Source organism: Dama dama, chromosome 8, assembly GCF_033118175.1.
Source record: "Dama dama isolate Ldn47 chromosome 8, ASM3311817v1, whole genome shotgun sequence".
NCBI lineage: Eukaryota > Metazoa > Chordata > Mammalia > Artiodactyla > Cervidae > Dama > Dama dama.
Window position 1 is genome coordinate 15,838,690 of NC_083688.1, and position 22,157 is coordinate 15,860,846.

A 22,157-nucleotide genomic window follows, 5' to 3' on the forward strand; every position below is an offset into this window, starting at 1 on the left:
CAATGTATGACAAAACCCACTGGGAAAAAAAAAATAATAATAATTAAAAAAATAAATAAAAATAAAAAAAAAAAAAAAAGAAAAATACCATATAGCTGGGCTAATGAGCCTAATTTGGCAATCACAAACATGTTTTATTTGGCTTACAGGGTGTTTGAAAATGCTTAAAACTGAGGAATTTCACACATAAATATGTATTTCCAGATTTTCATGAAAAAATCAGCCACATGGAAGCAACCACCTGAGTTGAATAACAGATGCTTCTCTTACAGCAATAAAAACAATCGCGAATAACACTTATACTGGCTTATTACACGTCACACACTGTTTTAAGGGCTTTATGTCTATCAACTAATTTAACCCTCAAAACAACCCTATGAGGTAGGCACCATTACCCTCTTTTTATAAAATGAGAAATGGAGGCACTGAGATGTGCCTCAGGAAACTAAGATCATGGCATCTGGTCCCATCACTTCATGGCAAACAGATGGGGAAACAATTGAGACAGTGAGAGACTTTCTTTGCGGGGTAGGGGGTTCCAAAATCACTGCAGATGGTGACTGCAGCCATGAAATTAAAAGGTGTTTACTCCTTGAAAGAAAAGCTATGACCAGCCTAGACAGCATATTAAAAAGCAGAGACATTACTTTGCCAACAAAGGTCCATCTAGTCAAAGCTATGGTTTTTCCAGTAGTCATGTATGGATCTAAGAGTTGGGCCATAAAGAAAGGTGAGGGCTGAAGAATTAATGCTTTTGAACTGTGGTGTTGGAGAAGACTCTTGAGAGTCCCTCAGACTGCAAAGAGATCAAACCAGTCAATCCTAATGGAAATCAACTCTGAATTTACATTGGAAGGACTAGTGCTGAAGCTCCAATACTTTGGCCACCTGATGTGAAGAACTGACTCATTGGAAAAGACACTGATCCTGGAAAAGACTGAAGGCAGGAGGAGAAGGGGATGACAAAGGATGAGATGGTTGGATGGCATCACCGACTCTACGGACATGAGTTTGAGCAAGCTCTGGGAGTTGGTGAAGGACAGGGAAGCCTGGCGTGCTAAAATTCAAGGGGTCGAAATGAGTGGGACACGACTGAGTGACTGAACTGAACTGAGAGGTGCCCACTTGCACATGACATTTAAGCCCAAGCAGTCTGGTTCTAGAGTCCTTGGTCTTAACTGCGGCAGACTTCCTCTCCATTTGCCATAATCACCACCAAACCCCTCTTCATTAATTTGTGCCATCTGTTCCCTTCTCCCAAAAAACCAGTACCACATTCCAACCCACAGTATACCCTATTTTGGTTAATGGCATCATCATCCATCCAGCGACTCAACTCAAACACTGAGGAGTCATCCACTATGACCCCCTTTGCCTTGCCCTCCACAATTCACCCATCAGCATGTCATGCCAGCACTAGCTCCACATCCACACACTTCTCTCTGACTTCACTGCCACCACCCATGTCCACATTACCGTATTTTCTTGCTTGGTTTAGAGTGAAGACTTCCCTGATGGCTCAGATGGTAAAGCGTCTGCCTACAATGTGGGAGACTCAGGGTCGATCCCTGGGTCGGGAAGATTTCCTGGAGAAGAAAATGGCAACCCACTCCAGTATTCTTGCCCGGAAAATCCCATGGACGGAGGAACCTGGTAGGCTATAGTCCATGGGGTCGCAAAGAGTCAGACACGACTGAGCAACTTCACTTGGAGTGAATGCCTTTTTCGTGGTCTCTCAGCTTCTACTCTATTCATCTCACAACTGCCAGAGAGTTGTTTTAAAAGCATAAAATAGACCATGTCCTTCCCCTGCTTATTACTCTTCCATGACTCCCCATCAGTTCTTTAAATAAAATCCAACCCTCCAACACAGCCTAGAGAACCTACACGGACTGGCAGCCGCCTAACTCTCCCATTCATTCCCAACATAATTCCCTTTGCTCAGTATATTCAACAGGCCTTCTTCTCAGTCCTCAAAAATACTAGGCCTTTTTCCGCTTGCCATTCTTTTTTTTAAAAAAAGAATAAAGGCATTTATTGATTTATGTGTTTAAAAAATCCAAGGTTATGTGGCTTCAAGTGAGGTATAAAATGACAGCTCAAGATTAGGTTTGTTTCTATTTTCCAATTTGTTCCCTTATATAGGTTCATCTTTTTAATTTAACATACATTTTAATAATGTATAGTTGACTTACAATGTTTCAAGTGCACAGCAAGGTGATTCAGTTATACATATGCACATGTATTATTTTTGAAATTATTTTCCTTTATAGGTTATTACAAGATATTGACTATCATCCCCTATGCTATAAACCTTTGTTGCTTGTTGCATATCCTTTTGTTTTAATTAGAAATCTAACATTCTATTCATACTAAGTCAAATAAACAGAATCGAAATGTCATAATTTTTTCAGTTAGGCAAAAATTGATTAAGTTTTCTAAAATATATATAGTATACATATTATTTATATATATATAAGCTATATAAAAGCTTTTGTATTAAACCTGATAAAGTCTTAAGAAAGAAGATCCAAAAAAAATGAAGAGATAGAGAAACTGGAAAACAAACTAAATGAAATAGGAGCACTGAATATGAAATAGAAAAGGTGAAACAAACTGATAAAAGTAAAAGATCATCATATAGTCCAGTTGTTTTTAACATGGCTGCTCATAAAAAACATATCTGGAGCTCTAGTGAAAACAAAGCAATATCTGCACATTTGTACTTTTCAAAAACTTCCAAGATAATTCTGACATGCATCTGGATTTTTTAAAGAGATTATAGGTTTCTATTAAATGGCAGTTTTGGTGATATAGAGTTCTATTATTTTTTCTGTTGACCAATCATGATACAATGGTGTTAAGTGAGTAACAGTTACATAATCACAATAGTAAAAGATGTTTATCAGTTTTCACAATAACCACTTGCCATCCTTCTACTAGCTGATATCACTGCCTATAATGTTCTTTTCCTAGTTCTCCAAATGTCTGGTTCAATCTCACCCTTCAGATCTCAACTCAAATCACCTCCTCAAAGAGGCCTCACCTCCCTATGTAGAGTGGCACCCCATAGTTATTCTCACTCACTATTCTTGCTTTCTTATAAGCACACAACACAGACTGTGATTTTCTCTTTATTGCTTCAGTTGTTTCTGCCTATCTTGCTCACTGGTATATGCTTGGCACTTAGCAGGTAGTCAAGAAACACTTGTTGAAGCTTATTAATTCATGTCTGCAGAGTTGAAGTTCTCCCACCACACCAGTATTAAATGTCATGAATATCATCTGTTCCTTCTAAATGACTGGGCAGTCCACGATAATCCACTATTCTTCTCTTTAACTCATATCTAAATGTTCTCTAGCTGATTTTCCCTCTTAATAAATGGTGAATGTCCGAGATACAGGACATCCTGTCCTGTCTTCCTGGACAAGGATTTCTTTCAGGGTCCAATAACAATTTTACACCAACATTTTAGCTTAGGAGAAACTTGACTTCATGCCTCAGGCAGCTCTGGGGGCTCAGCCTGAACCATCTTTTGCCAAAGAACCACCTAGGAATATGAAACAAACCAATTTTACCATCTTTATACCCATGTCACTTTGGTCATCACCCCAAACCTGAACTCCTTCCAGGCCTCTCTACCCCAGACTCTCATTTTCCCCAATACCTCCCATAATAACTTCCCAATACTGTTACCTATGGAGAGAAAAAGGACATATGTTCTTCAACACAAAAACTCATTTTCCAAAAAAAATTTCAAAACTATATGTACATGACCATGTGTTGTTGCCAGTCAGTTCAAACAAAGGAAAGAGATTTCTTTGGTCACTATGGACTTCTCTTCGCCACGCATGACAAAACAACAATGAAACGTCAAATTATTGGTCAAAGCACTGAAAACAAAATAATTATTCTACTCCTATTTAAAAATATCTCTGTCTTTCAATAAAATTTTCTTTAGATGGGGAAAAGACAAAGGATGTCACAATATACTTAAGTCTGCGTACAAAAGTTAATGAACGCTTACATCTAATTAAGATGTAGCATTAAGATTTGACAGCATTCAAATATCTTTCCTTGACTAGCTTTTTACCTTACCCATCAGGGCCTGCACAGATGGACTGTTTCTCTGCCTATGAAACCCTTATTTACAGTGTTGTATATTTCACAAGGTGACCTCATATCTGGAACCCATTCCTTTCCCATCTGCAGAGAACAACTGCTCTCATTGGTGGGGGGGGGGGGGGGGGGGGGGTACTCTGGCTGCAGAGTCCCATGATGTCACAGGCCAGGAGGAATCACTTACAAACTCCTGGGAACCAGAGTTGTTATATTGATCAGCTTTTTGTTTTAATATTAGCAAAGAGTTGTTTCAAAAGCAAAAATTAATACAAGGGAGCAAAAATAATACCACTGCAGAATATTTCCCTCAGTCTATCTCTATAGATTTTATAACAATTTTTCCTCCAAGTCATAACAACTGAGGGTCCGCTCACTCTTCTTCCAAGACAGTACCTTGATCCTTTATTCAATCAATAAATAAATATTCATCCGATATAAATGTATTTAAGCATCAATCAAACGCCAGTCATTGGGCCAATCTGTGGGAATAAGACATGACCCTGACCACAAGGAAGTGAACAATCTGTGTGAGGAAACTCAAATGCCAAGAAATGATAATAAGTTTAGAATAAAGGGTAAACAAAAAGGGTGGCTTCAGGAAAAGTGGTAATGACCAATTCTGGTTGGAGAATTAAGTGAAGCTTCACAAAGGGGGTAACATTTAGGTAAGGTCAAGCATGATTACATCAAGATAGTGGGAGAGAGCATTCCCAGCATCAGGAACAGCATGTACAGAGTCACAGAGCAATCAAAGAGCAGAGTTTTTATTGGGGACGTTTCGAAGATCAGAGTGAATGGAGCAGAGTGTACCTGGAAGAGAAGGGCAGGAGATAAGACTGGCAAAAGCACAACAGGTCCTCATACATGGAACAAGACGAGGGCCAAGACACTTGCAGAGGAACAGAGTGCAGTGTGTGCACTGAACGATAAACAGCAAATAAATGGATTAATGAATGAATAAATGTCCAGCTAAAGCTTTAACTTTCCTCAGAGGCCTTATCAAAGAAACCAAGGGATGCTTTAAAAAAAAAAAAAAAAAAAAAACCACCAATGGTACCTCTGAAATCATAAAGAGCAACTAATTTGTTAAAAATAATTTTTCATTCAAAGTCTATATTAAGCATATGTACTGGACCATAGGTAAATACAAAAGGTGATAAAAAAGGAAAAGAAGATGAGAGTATCTGTTAATTGGCTGGATCTCCAGCCCCAAATACAAATAGAGAAGCCGAGCACTCAAAATGGGAGAAAATGGAACACAGTCAACATCTTCAAGTGAGCCAAGTAACACATGGCAATGTTTGTATACTAACCTAAGAATTATATAAAACAGACTTAATTCAAAGGATATGTGGCCTCGCCTCCCTGTTCATCTCATTACCGACTACTGTCTCAGATTTCACACTTAAAAAGACCTGAGCTATCCCACTCCATACTGTTTCACAGTTTCTGTCTTCATTAGTGTCACGCCCTCTCCTTATCTCCCTCCCACACACACATCACTCATTTAATACAGTCACCCTTCACTATTCAGGTGCAGGGGTCACCTCCTACAGTTCCCCGGTTTCCCCCAACATTCTCCCATACACCCTGGTCATACTGTTATCTGAGCACTTACCCTTTATCTTCAAATCATCTGTCCACAAAAATGTCTGCTCCACGATGGGGCCACAGGCTTAACATACGGAAAGGCAGCCTCACCCACCTTCATCTTGGAAGCACCCATGTGGCATGCTACTATATAAACAGCTCCTGGCTCACAGTGGATACTCCAACATTTGCCGAGCCAAACTGCTGAACTAGCTCGTAAAATATTTAGCAAACTATAAAGCTCTCAACAAATATTATCTGCTGCTGTTTACTGTTTCCTTTTCAACCTTATTCTCTATAGTCAGCGTCCATTTGCTCCAGGCAAACTGACCTACCAATGTGTCTTAGTCACACCCTATATCCCACTTCTCTCTTAGGAGCTCACACTGGTCCCCAAGAGAAGCTCCTTCTCTTCACTTAACTGCAGCAATCCACAGCCTGGCTCCAATACACCCCTTCCAATAAAGCACTCCTAGACAAACCTTACAGGAAGTCATGGCTCCCTCCTCTCAAATCTCAGCACTCTGTGACGATCTTGTGGTACCTCTCACCTCTAGTTGCTCTGGAGGTCCAAGAAGTGGAAAGCCCTGAGCCTGTGATGGCATCATTTCTTTCATGCACACAGCACAGAAAAATAAACAAGTTTCATGAATAATTGATTACTTCTGATTCCATATATTCAAGGAATAGCCTTCTAGTATATTTTAAGCACCTGGATAAGTGTTCCTCTCTTCAGGCCTTCTGAAACATCCTCCTTGGACATGTAGGTTTCAAATATGCTCTTTTTCTTCCCTCGTGTGGTCTTGTTCTTTGACTTTTTGTCACCTGGCGAAGCACCAACACCATGTGGGCCAACCAAAGAGGACACACCTAGAAACATGAGGCAGCAATCAACTTTTTCCTCAAACATCTCTGTATTTTTAAAACTGGAGCTATTTTACCTTTTTTAAAAAAAATTAAAGACCAAAAAGAACAAAATCCCCTGATAATGATTTTAAATAGTCATAAAAAAGAAAAGTGGGTAAGAAAACATGAATAAAATGTACACAGATGAGACCTGAATTTTAAATCAGCACCACAATATACATGGAACAGAACACAAGTAATGGGTTTAGTATGCTTTGCTGTTTATAGACACAAACTTTTAAAAAAATAGGAATTACTAAAAGATCATCACTTTTCTAGAGGAAATTAAACAGCTGTACTCAATATAAAAATAAATTAAGACAACAAGAAACAACACAATTCTAAAGTAAATAACCTACAGGAGAATATTTAAGAGGTCACCAAAAGAATTATAGTCCCTCTTTAGTCCTAAGGGGCTTCCCTGGTGGCTCAGAGGTTAAAGCGTCTGCCTGCAATCTGGGAGACCTGGATTCGATCCCCGGGTTGGGAAGATCCCCTGGAGAAGGAAATGGCAACCCACTCCAGTATTCTTGCCTGGAGAATCCCATGGACGGAGGAGCCTGGTGGGCTACAGTCCACAGGGTCACAAAAAGTCAGACACGACTGAGCGATTTAACCTAACTAACTTTTAGTCCTAAGACCCGCCCTGTGCCTCCATTCCAGTTTTATTTTCAGTTGCTAGAGTAGACTCCATTTCCCATTTGCTACCTCTGGGGGTCCCCAGGGGCCTCAGGTTCAGCCGGTAGTCAGGATGGCTCATTACTGGTTCCAAGGTCACCTCTTCTCTCCAGATTCCGCAGGGCCTCCACTGCTCTGAATTCTTCCCGCCTTGAGCAGCTCAGGTGTCACTAGCTGAAACCAAAAAGAGACAGGTGACCGAAGAATAGTTAACCTGAAGCCTCCTCTGTGCTCTAGGAAATTTAGAACTTGGATGGCAAAGGCAACGTGGTTTCCCCACCCCAGATCCTGGTGTCACTTTCTGGTCAGCAGTTAGTCAAGCACATCATCTGTCCTGAGCTGCTTTTCAAGACGTTCAACCTCATGGGTATCACAGTCTGCTTGCTTGAGCCACTTCTACTAAAACCTCCACAAATAGGAAAATGGGGTGAAAATTAAGGAATTCTGAGGTTCTGTTCAGCTAGTGAAATGCACAAGAGCAGGAAGGAATATGGTTTTGAAGATGGTACAAAGATCTAGAATCTAAAGGCTATCATGAAATAAGTACTAAACTAGGGCTCAAGAGACACAGCATTTACTAAATTTAACCTTAGATAAACGATGTTCCTCTGTGAAATCAAATAAATCAATTCTTTAGAGTTCAGCAACATAACCTAACTTACTGCCACACCAGATGTCCAAAACTATGCATGGGACCACCGATGATTCACTAGCTTTAAAAAAAAAATGCAATATTGTAGTCAGACATCTACTTTCCTTCTCTTACCTGCCATCACTTCAAACCAGTCCTCTGACCAGAAGCTCAGGAGGCTGCTCCTAAGTAATACAGGCAGCTGCCTGGCTCAGCGGACTGGAATGTGGGGCCCTGCAGCCAGCACCCCCCAACTCCAGCCTTCCACCTGGATACTGAACATGTCATCAAGACATCTCCATCTACTCTCTGCTGGCCACCGGCCCAGGCTTCAAGCCTATACTTGCAAATGTCCAAAATCCGGGTGGGCAGCCTGCTTTCCAATAAAATGGATCAAGATGTCATTCTGAACACTAGTTTCCATTTCCACTAAATTTCCCACACACATCCTTCACCAAAATGACGTCATTCTTCTTTAAGTCTAAATTAATACTAACTCAGGAAAGAAGCAACAGAGACCAAGAGTAACAAACCACTCAGTGATACATGAAGAGAGTCAGAGATAAAGTCAAAAAGTTTCAAGAAGAGAGAAAAACAGATGGTCTGAGATAAGCAACAAGGTAGTGGGAATGGCACATACGGGAGTCCAGACTGTCCCACTGATTTCATTCAGAAATGAATCCACTCCTTAATTCAACAACTATTTCCACAAGGTACTATGGGCACAATGAGGGATACAAAAGTTAAGGAGACTTAAAAATCATATTAAAATAACAAGTAATACAGGTGGGGAGTGATAAGTACTTTATTTTTTTAAAGTATGGGTACATATGGGTACGTGTATGTATGATGGAAGAAGAGTACCTCCAGGTCCAGAAATCCAAGAGAACTTCAGAAAAGATTTTAAGGAAGAGCTGAGAATGTGAGAAATGCATGCTGCTGCAAAAGGGGCGGGGCGGGGGGTGGTGGCGGGGGGAGAACAGACACACAAACAGAAAAACACAGGGAGGTTCTTGCAACCTTAATTCCATTTGGACAGAGTCCAGCTTATATGAAGGGAGGCAATGGCAAGGAAAACAAAACAAGTTGGAAGGTCTAGAAAACCAGCCCCGTTTTCAAAGGCAGTAGGGAAGTTTCTGAAGTGTGAATGAGCAGGAGAGAAGAACAACAGATCAAAGTTGTGTTTCAGGAAAAGTTAACCGGGCACTGCACGCAGAGGCATCTGAAGCCGGGAGACTGGCAGCCGCTGCACCTCAGGAAAGAGCCAGAGCAGACTGGTGAGAGGCAAGGGAGGCCTGAACTGGAGCGGCAGCTGCAGAGTGGAAACAAAGAGACTGTGAACACGACCTTACACAGGCCAATCTGGCACCACTTGGCAACCAGGCGTGTCTGAAAGAGAGCAAGGAGGTGGCAGCTGGGTGAGATTCCAAGTAAGCAGACTGGGAGATGAAAACCACGCGAAGTATTACATCCCTCTACGTGGCAATACATATCTCTATTTATACCTACACACATGGAACTACACATTTCCACCTCAACAACTTGAAAACTGGAGCATCACTTAGAGAGATAAATTAGCCAGCCATTTGCACAAAGACGGTATGCCAAAATTTTCTAGAATGGAAGAGACTGCCAAAAAAGGGTAAGCTGATACAGAAGACGGACTAGGACAAAATCTGGGTTAGGGCAACTTTTAGGAAATGCAAAGAGGAAGAAGAAGTAGAAAACATAACAAAGAAGCTAGTGAAAATATGATGAGGAAAAAACCAATATAGTCTGATGATAAGAAAACAAGAGAGAAAATAACTTTCAAAGGAAGACAGGTTCATGACCAGGGTTTGCACCAACTAATGGGTACGAAAACAAATAATGGGAGCCTTAGGGTGGGGTGAGGGGTTGGAGCAAGCTGCAAGCAGAAGAAAGACAATTCAAAAACAAGAGCTAGAATTGAAAATGGGGTACTTCATATCAAGTCTAGATGCAGGCAAGAGTTCAAAATTAAAGGGAGGTACTACCAGTCCAGTGAGATGGAGGTACAGAGATCTCAACTCAAAAGTCTACAGGCAAGCTGCCCTTGTAACTTTTTTCCCACAGCAAGTATCTCGGTTGGTGTGATATGCACCTAACTTTTCTCTCTAGCTCAGGAATATATGAAATGTTTGGTTGGGTTCGTTACTGTAACCCCACTGGCTCCCATTGTATCTTGGATAGAACAGGTGCCCAATAATCATTCCTTAACTGACTGGATGAGTTTTGTTTTCATGAACAAGCAGTGAGAACACCAAGCAAAGCAGGGTCATTTCAGGAAACCATGCTAAAAACAAGTCAGCAAACAATGGGAAAAACCAGGAAACCCCGTTGGCAAGAATAAGCCAGACCAGCTGAGCAGAGCAGAGAGTCAAAGTCTGCCTTTGGGTTTCAAAGTACTGAAAGGAGATGGAAAGATTTCGAGAATATAAGACGCTAAGCAGAAGGTGGACAAACAAGCACTCTTCCCTTCCCAGTGATATGACTGTGAAGCCCATCACCCCCAGAGAAGACCTGCATGCTCCTACCCTGAAAGCACAAGCTACTCTCTAATCCTCACCAGCTTCCAGAATACGTGCCACTGATACACCGCCCTACCACCCACCAGCTCCTAGAGAGGGTGTTTTGCCACAGAAATAACTACACATTCTGAAGAGTTGGGCTGGGATGAGGATGAACACGCAGTAGTGGCCAAGAGTGCCACGTGGTACAAAAAAGTAGGAATAAGGAAGGAAAAGCACTAGACTTCAGAAAGTGAAAATGAAGAAAACATTTGGGTGAAAGATGTGATGACTTGAGACCCAATGTTCAATACAGAGGAAGTGCTCAAAATTTTGGATAAATGAAGACTATCTGGGACAAAAACCAGGTTAAAATGAATATATACTAGACAGAAATATGAGTAGCAGGACCAGGACTAGGGAGAGGCAAGCAAGGTATGTAGGATAAAAAATTTATAAAGGCAAAGTCACACAAGTGCCAACTTCACGCTTGCAGGACTCCGAGAGTAAGTGCCTCCTTAAATGTTTGTGCCCTAGGTATCTTACCTGCCTTACCCCTGTGTCTCAGTCAGCCTTATGAGTAGCAAGAGCAGAAGAAATTTATGAATCTGGGTAGTGAAGGAAAGAAACTCAGGAGATAAAGTCATGAGAGGTTTAAAGAAAGAAAAGGTTGAGCCTATTCAGAAGCTAAGATGGAGCCAATGGAAAGCGAGAGATCATAAAAACACATGAAGAGGATATAATTAAAGGAATAAAGAAAAAAGAGATAGGATTATAATAAGTATCACATTTTAAAAATAGAAAATTAACATTATAAATAATTAGGAAACACATAAAATAATTAAGGGCTTCCCTGGTAGCTCAGCTAGTAAAGAATCCACCTGCAATGCAAGAGACTTGGGTTTGATCCCTGGGTTGGGAAGATCCCCTGGAGAAGGGAAAGGCTACCCACTCCAGTATTCTGGCCTGGAGAATTCCATGGGCTATATAGTCCATGTGACTCGAAAAGAGTCAGACGCAACTGAGAGACTTTCGCTTTCACTAAAATAGTTAAGTAATGTTAAAACACTACTTAATACTATTTTAAAAAAGAAAATAAACATAATATTCATAACATATTCTGAACTAAAATTTAAATAAAATTTAAATGTTTAAAAATGAGTCAGAGAAACAGAGAAGGCAGGGAGAAGAATCTCCCAGGATGTCTGAATGAGGAGTCTGACAAATATTATATACCCCCAACAATAAGTATGGACAAAAATCATCAAAAGCAACCATTTTAAGGGTCTAGATACTAACCAAAGGCTACAACAAATTGAGAAGTGTTTATTCAAGAAAATCTACTGAATCTCAGTAACAACAGTGAGAATGTGTGGTGGTTTAGGCTGGAGCTCCCACCATCCTACACGTACTCCCAGTTCCTTGATGTGGAAGTCCTACTAAGGCAGCAAGCCCACAGCACAGGGAGCTAAATTTGTTTAGAGCAGAACAAGAAGAATTCCATGTGCAAAGGCATTTTCAAAAGTAATAGTGATTCAAGGTGCAAAAAAACAGGAAAGGCCAATATCACAGCTAATCTGAGATTACAGTACTAGTTAGGGCAAGCAACAGAACAGTAGACTAACCAGAAATTTAACAGTGAGACTCAGGCAACAAGAAAACCAATGGGTGCCTTGTTAAGAATCTACTTTTTCCTCCTGTATGCAGGAAAGACTGTAAACACGCAGGAGAGAAATGAGTGGGCCCTAGAGAGCTCATCTCTGGATGAATGTGAGCCTGGCAAATACAAAAAGCAAAAGCCAGGGCAGAGTCGTATAATGTCTCAATTTTGAATACATTTCCCAAGTCTCGGCAGGACCACTGACACAGGATGGGGGCCTCATTGTTGCAAGGAGTTAAAACCTAACTTCTAACTAATCATAAGCTGACCGCTAAGACATGATGACTCAGAGGCAACTACCAGACAGTCATGCTTAAAAAAAACAAGAAAGAAAGAACTGAACAGACACATGCGTGGCTACATAGTACAGGAGAAAACAGACTCTACAGAATTAGCCCACACAAGCCACTAAACAAAAAGAGCAACCACCTCCAACTCCGAAGGAAAAGGAATCAGAATGCAGAATATATTATCAAAAATGTCCAGATTTCAACAAAAAATTATAAGATATGCAAAAAAGGAAAAAAAAAAAAAACAGAAAAGTGTGATCCATAGACTGGAGCAGGGGACAGTTTCAATAAAAATTATCTCTAATAAATCACAGCAAGATCCTCTATGACCCACCTCCCAGAATATTGGAAATAAAAGCAAAACTAAACAAATGGGACCTAATGAAACTTAAAAGCTTTTGCACTACAAAGGAAACTATAAGTAAGGTGAAAAGACAGCCCTCAGACTGGGAGAAAATAATAGCAAATGAAGAAACAGACAAAGGATTAATCTCAAAAATATACAAGCAACTCCTGCAGCTCAATTCCAGAAAAATAAATGACCCACTCAAAAAATGGGCCAAAGAACTAAACAGACATTTCTCCAAAGAAGACATACAGATGGCTAACAAACACATGAAAAGATGCTCAACATCACTCATTATTAGAGAAATGCAAATCAAAACCACAATGGGGTACCATTACACGCCAGTCAGGATGGCTGCTATCCAAAAGTCTACAAGCAATAAATGCTGGAGAGGGTGTGGAGAAAAGGGAACCCTCTTACACTGTTGGTGGGAATGCAAACTAGTACAGCCACGATGGAAAACAGTGTGGAGATTTCTTAAAAAACTGGAAATAGAACTGCCATATGACCCAGCAATCCCACTTCTGGGCATACACACTGAGGAAACCAGATCTGAAAGAGACACGTGCACCCCAATGTTCATCGCAGCACTGTTTATAATAGCCAGGACATGGAAGCAACCTAGATGCCCATCAGCAGATGAATGGATAAGGAAGCTGTGGTACATATACACCATGGAATATTACTCAGCCATTAAAAATAATTCATTTGAATCAGTCCTAATGAGATGGATGAAACTGGAGCCCATTATACAGAGTGAAGTAAGCCAGAAAGATAAAGAACATTACAGCATACTAACACATATATATGGAATTTAGAAAGATGGTAATGATAACCCTATATGCAAAACAGAAAAAGAGACACAGAAATACAGAACAGACTTTTGAACTCTGTGGGAGAAGGTGAGGGTGGGATGTTTCAAAAGAACAGCATCTATACTATCTATGGTGAAACAGATCACCAGCCCAGGTGGGATGCATGAGACAAGTGCTCGGGCCTGGTGCACTGGGAAGACCCAGAGGAATCGGGTGGAGAGGGAGGTGGGAGGGGGGATCGGGATGGGGAATATGTGTAAATCTACGGCTGATTCATATCAATGTATGACAAAACCCACTGAAATGTTGTGAAGTAATTAGCCTCCAACTAATAAAAAAAAATAAAGAAATTAAAAAAAAAATTATCTCTAAGTGAGTCTAGATTTTTAGATTCAGTCAACAAAGACTTCAAAGCAGCTATTATAAATATGCTCAAAGAACTAAAAGAAGCTGTCTTTAAAGGAAAGCATGATGACAATGATTCATGAAATAAAAATATCCATAAAGAGATACAAATTATTTTTTAAAAAGAACAACGGAAATTTCAAGTTGAAAGACAGAAAAACTGAAATGAAAATTTCACTTGAGGAACTCAACAAGAGATTTGAGCTAACAGAAGAAGTAATAGGTAGACACGGAAAAACAGATCAATCAAGATGATCCAATCTGAAGAAAAAACAAAAATGAAAACAAACTCAAATTCAGGACTTGTAATAAAGAATATGGCTCCATTTTTTTCATGTATGACTGCTAACTCACCTTAAGCCTCATCTCCCCCTTCCCCTTTGACCCATCCAGGACAGGCTGGTAAGAAAATCCACTGCATCCTCACCTTTTTTGGCACAAAGGGGAAATTCAAATTTCATAAATGCCCAGTCTGCACATATCTGGTCCCATCACTTCATGGCAAACAGATGGGGAAACAATGACAGACTTTATTTTGGGGGGCTCCAAAATCACTGCCAGTGGTGACTGCAGCCATGAAATTAAAGGCCGCTTGCTCCTTGGAAGAAAAGTTACGACCAACCTAGACAGCTTATTAAAAAGCAGAGACATTGCTTTGCCAAAAAAGGTCCGTCTAATCAAAGCTATGGTTTTTTCAGTAGTCATGTATGGATGTGAGAGTTGGACTATAAAAAATGCTGAGTGCCAAAAAACTGATGCTTTTTTTTGGTGTTGGAGAACTCTTGAGAGTTCCTTGGACTGCAAGGAGATCCAACCAGTCCATCCTAAAGGAAATCAGTCCTGAATATTCATTGGAAGGACTGATGTTGAAGCTGAAAATCCAAGACTTTGGCCACCTGATGCGAAGAATTGACTCATTGGAAAAGACCCTGATGCTGTGAAAGACTGAAGGCAGGAGGAGAAGGGGACGACAGACGATGAAATGGTTGGATGGCATCACTGACTCAATGGACATGAGAGTGAGTAAGCTCCGGGAGTTGATAATGGACAGGGAAGCCTGGCGTGCTGCGGTTCATGGGGTCGCAAAGAGTCGGACACGACTGAGCGACTCAACTGACCGACTGAGCGCCACTTGGGAAGCCCCATCAAATTCCTAACTTCAGTCATCATGTTTTCAAGTCTGAAAGTGAAAAAGTGAAAGTGAAAGTCAGTCACACATCGGATCCAACTCTTTGCGATCCCATGGATTGCAGCCCTCCAGGCTCCTCTGTCCATGGGATTTCCCAGGCAAGAATACTGGAGTGGGTTGCCATTCCCTTCTCCAGGGGATCTTCCCAACCCAGGGACTGAACCTGGATCTCCTGCATTGCAGGCAGACCAGGCAGATTCCCACATGAGCAGGGCCTAAATTTTAATCCTTATCACTCTGGCCCTAAGGGATTATCATATGCACTCAGATTCTCAGCTTCTAAATCTTTCAGTTGATCCCTCCAAAAAATTAGTAAACATCTGTAGGAGGTAAACAATCCAAAACACTAGCCTTATCTCCCTAAGCTTTTATTCTCTCCTAGATATTCATTCTTATGACCTTTCAAATACCTTTCAGTTTTGTTTTGTTTTTTCTTTGCTGAGGAAGGGAGGGTGGTAGTGAACTTTTCTAGTTGTTCTCAGAAGATCGGTTTCAAATTACTTTCTATGCTATAATTGGAAGTGGAAGTATCAACCTAACCCTTAACTCTCTCATTCATAGTCAATACCTTCAATTCCCAATTCTCACCTATATGGACTCACTTTCCTTTCTCACTGACAAAGCTGTCTTATGATTTCATCTATCCTATCCTCTCATCCTGTATGAGGAAGAAATGTCCCTACAGGTTTAAAACCCATCCTCCTTAATGTTCTTCATCCAATTCATCCATGCTCTTAATGTGTTCTTCATCCAATTTATATCTATCTACTCTAGAACGTCATCATACTCATTTTTCTCTCACCGTAGCCTCCCCAACAGAATACATCCAAATTAAGGGACTGGCCCTGCTCTCATTCTGCACACTTCAAGCTACTAGCTACCATTCCATTTCTCTCACTCTTATCTCTGCCAAAGTTTGAAAATATGGTCAAGACTCATAAGCTCTATTTCCCCATGACATACTCTGTAATCCCCCTTGGAATATGACTTCTGTCCTCACCTCTACAATGAAATAAGGCTTTCAGTATTCTGAGGGAGGAAAATCCTTGTCGCTAAAACAATGGTACAGTCTCACTCTCTTCCAGGCCCTGCCTAGAATGGGATGCCACTGATCAGCCCCTGAACTACACATTCTTCTCCACTGACATCCAGGACACAGTCTTTTCGCTCTTCTAACTCTCTCTGCAGTTCTCAGATTTCCTTGTTGACTCCTCTTCTTTCTTGTACCTCTTTAGTTTCTACCATTTGCAACATTCTATTAAGTCTCATCTCACTTCTCTGTTAAAAAGTTTTAAATCTACATCTCCAACCCCTCTCTCTACAGTTCTTGAACTTTCCAACTTCCTGCTGAATACTGGCAAGCACTTTGAATGCAACATGTTTCTAATTCAAGTTATTATTGTCTTCAAACCAGATTTTCAGCCTTCTACTGATCCAAATTAATGACATCATTATCATCTCTAGGCAGCAAACAGTAGTCCTCTAATTTCTTTCTCTTCATTAAAAATATTCTATTACCAAATTTTGTCTATTCAGTCTTCAAAATGTATCCTAAACAGATTCCATCCTTTTCAACTTGATTAGCACTTTGTGAATTCAGGTTGTAGTCTAAGCCTAAAGATGACAACAGTTTAACAGGTTTCTCAACCACTAATCTCTTTTTTTTAATCCATGTTTCACCTACAAACACAGAATATATTGAATGCACAGCATTTGCAAAACTCTTCACGGTTCTTCAATGCAACTCTTTAATCTAACCTACTGTAATGGTTAATTTTATCTGTCAACTTCACTGGATCCTAGGGTACCCAGAAATTTGGTTAAACATTATTTCCGAGTCCATCTGTGAAAGTGTTTCTAGATGAAATTAGCATTGGAATTGGTAGACTCAGTAAAGCAGTTCACCCTCCCTAATGAGGGGGAGGGATCAAACAATAAGTTGAGCGCCTGAGTAAAAGGGAAAGGCAGAGAAAGGAAGAATTTGACCCTTCCAGTCGGATTACTTGAGCTGGGACCCTGGTTTTCTCTTGCCCTCAGCCCCTCTGGTTCTCAGTCCTTCAGTCTCAGGCTGAATTACCCCACCTGCTTTCCTAGGTCTCTGGCTTACAGAGAGCAGATCATGGGCCTTCTCAGCCTTCATAACTGCATGAGCCAATCCTCATAATAAATATCCTCCAATACCCATGTCCTAGCGGTTTTGTTTCTTTAAAACCCTAATGCACCTATCTTCCAGGTCTCATCTTTGCTAGGAAAATTAAAATAGAGGTTGTCTTGTTCAGACTTCAGAAGTAGGGCAGCAGGCCTCTGACCAACTTCTGAGCTTGCCTGGACCTTGCCTGGACTATGTGCCTACTTGCGAACACATCAATTGTTACCAGCAAGTCCAGGAGCAAGTCCAGGATAAGAAAGGGAGTGGGTCTTGGAATTTCTTAAGCTCCTGGGGGCCTGGCTAACCCCCTGGGGTCTAACAAAATCTTCTGACTCACAAGGTGAAACAAAGAGCATTACAAAAGTTAAAGAAAAGCAGAGCTGTATTTTTATGTGCAGTGCAAACTGATGATGATACCAGTCTGTGGCCTGGAATTATAAGCAACAACCCTCAAAGCTGCAATCTTAAGTCTCGCCCTTGGAGTGGACACACCTCCTAGGACCCCTTCCCAACTGGAACTCCAGATTGCTGTTAATGTGGGAATTCCCAGCACTGTTCAAGTCTAGATGTAGGTTGCTGTCCCAATTTGGTGATGTACACACTATTACTTCTCTCTATTGTTTCTATTTCTTTTCTTTTAATGCCCATATGTTGAAATTAAGTCAATAATTTTCTATAAAAAAAATTGCAAGTGTTTTTGTACAATAAATGGTGTCTTTTGTTAACAAATCCTTTGAATCTAAAATGAAAGTTAAACTTTGGACAAAACAATCCCTTACTAAAGATCTTCTCAATATCACACCATATGAATTCCTGATGAAAATAAATAAGTCAGAAGAGCCCATGCTTGCCATCAAAGCTGGAAAGTGACTTAAAACCAAACTGGGGGGAGTAGGGAGGGAATCAGTCAAGATGGCAAAGGAAGAAGATATGGAACTCACCTCCCCCTGACAAATACATCAAAAATACATATACATGAGGAACAATTCTCACTGAAAACTAACTGGAAACTGGCAGAAAGACTCCTGTACAACCGAGGCTATAAAAAAGATCCACACAGATTTGAGTAGGAAGGGAAGAAAAGCAATCAGGTCAGGACTTGTGCCACTGGGAGGGGATTCAGAGGAAAAGGGAGAATACACAAGCAGAGATTCACCCTGGGGAGTGAGTGTTTCGAGCCAAATATTGGGTGCCCCAGTCCTGGGGTCCAAGCCAGGGAAGACAAGGCCCCTTGGCTGGTTGGACAGCTATTAGGACTAACAGGAGAGCTGCAGGACACCTGGATTCCACTCACAAGGAATGCACAAGTGCTGGCTTGCATCCTAAGCAGGGTGGAGCAGGCAGACTGAAGACTGCTCCAGGGGCTGCCAAGTTTCCCCCAACTGCACTGGCACGTGCCCAAGCCTGAGCCAAGTGAACACCAGAGGCACACCTATTCACCTTGCAGCTCTACACTGGAGCAAGGGCTGCCACAAGTGGGAACAGAGCTTGGCTATGTGACACAGAGGCGACTCTGTGGCACCAGGGTGGTGTCTCTCAGCATGGCAAAGGCAGCCACTGCTGGCACTTGCATGGGCAGCACACGGGGACAGTTCCGATCTGTGACAGCAGCCAGCTCACCACAGCCTGTGCCCTGTCATGAGTGCAGAGCCCACACAGGCCCCTCTTGCTCCAGCAATGACCCCCTCCGGGGCAAGGGAGCCAGTGCTGGGAGAGGGGAGAACACAGACTTAAATGGAACAGAGCCACCTGGATCAGAACCTCCAGGACTTCTGCTCCATCAACTTGAGATCCAACTCCCCCCACAATAAGGAAGTAATGGTCACTGAGCAGAAGGGAAAGCCCTGCCTTACAGCTGGCTCCACCCAGCCCCTCCATCTCCAGCCCTACCTCCTACCAAGGGGACAGCACACCCCAGGGAAAGATGCTAACTCCTGTTAACAACAAATCCGGCTCTCCCACCAAAGGCACTCAGTAAACAGACTGTACAGGAACACTGTCACAGAAGGACATCCCTTTAAAATCTCAACAGGGAGCCATTTCACCCAAATGCATACAGACAGAAAAAGTTAAGTAAAAATACAGAGGAAATGCTCTCAACTCCAAGAGCAAGTGAGCACACCTAAAAATAAATAAATAAATAATGAAACAGAAATAAACAATTTACCACATAAAGAATTCAAAGCATTAGTAAATAAGAATACTAGCTGAATTAGGGAAAAGAACAGACAAAAGTGACCTTTTTTTAAAGGAACTAGAAACTATAAAAAAGAACTAGTGAGAAATAAAGAATACAATAAATGAAAGGAAAAACACACTATAAGGAATGAGAAGCAGACTCAGTGAAACAGAACAATGTATAGGTGATCTAGAAGACAGAAAAATGGAAATCACCCAATAAGACTGGCAAAAAAAAAAAAAAACTTCAAGAAATGAGAACAATTTAATAGATCTCGGAAATAACATCAAGCATACCAATATTCACATTATAGAGGTCCCAGAAAGAGAAAAGAGAGAGAACAGGGTCAAAAACGTTACTTGATGAAATTACAGCTGAAAACTTTCCAAACCTGAAGAAGGTACATAAAGCATGGAAGGACCCAAACAAGATGAACCTAAGCAGACTCATACCAAGCTGTGTCATAATTAAAACAGCAAGAGTTAAGATAAAGAGAGAATCCTAAAGGCAGCAAGAGAAAGAGAGTCATGTACAAGGGAATCCTTATAAGGCTATCTGCTGTTTTTTCTGCAGAAACTTTGCAGGCCAAAAGGGAGTGACATGATACATTCAATGTGCTGAAAGGGAAAAACCTGGAACCTAGGATACTCTACCCTGCAAGATTATCATTTAAAATTGAAGGAGAGATAAAGAACTTCAAGACAATCAAAAACTAGAAGAGTTCACCAATACTAAACCTACCCTAAAATAAATATTAAAGGATCTTTTCTAAGTAAAAAAGAAAAGGCTATAACAAGAATTAATAATTTACAGGAAAAGGAAAATCCCACTAGGAAAGGCAAACTAATTGTAAGGGCTGATATCAACCACTTAAATAAAGTGGTATGAAGATTAAAAGACAAAAATATTTTAAAGCAACTGTAGGGAGGGGGGATCGGGATGGGGAATACGTGTAAATCTATAGCTGATTCATATCAATGTATGACAAAACCCACTGAAATGTTGTGAAGTAATTAGCCTCCAACTAATAAAAAAATTAAAAAAATAAATAAATAAAGCAACTGTAACTACAATAAGGCTTCTCAGATGGTGCTAGTGGTAAAGAACCCACCTGCCAATGGAGGAGGTGTACAGGCCATAGGTTCAATCCCTGGGTCAGGAAGATCCCCTGGAGGAAGACATGGCAACCCACTCCAGTATTCTTGCCTGGAGAATCCCACGGACAGAGAATCCTGGAGGGCTACAGTCCACAGGGTTGCAAAGAGTTAGACATCACTGAATCGACTTCGCACGCACACATAACTATGATAAACAGCAAAGGATAAACATGAAAATGTAAAATAAAACATTAAAAACATGAAATATGGGGGAGAGGAGTAAAAATAGATCTTTTACAATGTGTCTGAACTGATATGACTATCAGTTTAAAACAAGTAGGTATAGTTATAGGTCATCATAGATGAAGCCCATGGTAACCACATCAAAAAGCATATAAGGAGCCCACAAAATCTGACCTATTCTAAAGTGAAAAAGATTAATACATGCCAATCTCCAAATGACACAGAGGTTAGAATTATCAGACAAGGACTTTAAGCCAGCCATGAATACTATGCTCTCTGAGGTAAAGGAAAAGACATGTGAAAGAATAAAATGATAGAAAATCTCAACAGAGAAATAAAATTTACTTTAAAAATGGAAATCTTAAAACTGAAAAATACAATAGCTGAAACTAAAAATTCAGTGGATAATCTTAATAGCAAAACAGAGATAAAAATTAAAAAATCAATGAGCTTAAATTTATTAATACATATTATACAATCTGAAAAACAGAGAAAAAAATTGAACAAAGAGGTGAACAGAGTCTTATGGACCTAAGGGATAATATCAAAAGGCCAAACATGTAGGTACTTGGAGTTTCAAAAGATAGAGAATGAGTCCAAAAAAGTAGAATAAATGTTGACCAAAACATCCCAGATTTGGTGTAAAAGACATAGAGATTCAAGCAGCTCAGTTCAGTTCAGTCATTCAGTCATGTCCGACTCTTTGTGACCCCATGGACCACAGCACGCCAGGCCTCCCTGTCCATCACCAACTCCCGGAGTTTACTCCAACTCATGTCCATCGAGTCAGTGATGCCATCCAACCAGCTCATCTTCTGTCATCCCCTCCTCCTCCTCCCCTCAATCTTTCCCAGCATCAGAGTCTTTTCAAATGAGTTAGCTCTTCACATCAGGTGGCCAAAGTATTGGAGTTTCAGCTTCAACATCAGTCCTTCCAATGAACACCCAGGACTGATCTCCTTTAGGATGGACTGGTTGGATCTCCTTGCAGTCCAAGGGACTCTCAAGAGTCTTCTCCAACACCACAGTTCAAAAGCTTTGGAATTTAGAAAGGTGATAACGATAACCCTATATGCAGAACAGAAAAAGAGACACAGAAATACAGAACAGACTTTTGAACTTTGTGGGAGAATGTGAGGGTGGGATATTTCAAAAGAACAGCATGTATACTATCTATGATGAAACAGATCACCAGCCCAGGTGGGATGCACGAGACAAGTGCTCGGGCCTGGTGCACTGGGAAGACCCAGAGGAATCAGGTGGAGAGGGAGGTGGGAGGGGGGTTCGGGATTGGGAATACATGTAAATCCATGGCTGATTCATATCAA

At 40.9% G+C, this 22,157-nt stretch overlaps 1 protein-coding gene across 3 annotated transcripts in view; it reads right to left on the reverse strand.

The window, feature by feature from the left end:
- DIS3L2 (DIS3 like 3'-5' exoribonuclease 2) overlaps positions 1 to 22,157 on the reverse strand; it is a 364,857-nt gene that overhangs the window by 304,425 nt on the left and 38,275 nt on the right. For 2 of the 3 annotated variants that reach the window (XM_061148507.1, XM_061148510.1), the window contains exons 2-4: positions 20,601 to 20,729; positions 7,328 to 7,471; positions 6,426 to 6,583 (exon numbers count right to left, since the gene is read on the reverse strand). In XM_061148507.1, the coding sequence (XP_061004490.1) occupies positions 6,426 to 6,583; positions 7,328 to 7,379 (210 nt within the window). In that variant the 5' untranslated portion in view covers positions 7,380 to 7,471; positions 20,601 to 20,729. The remainder of the gene's footprint in view (positions 1 to 6,425; positions 6,584 to 7,327; positions 7,472 to 20,600; positions 20,730 to 22,157) is intronic. The other variant, XM_061148508.1, reaches the window with a different exon arrangement.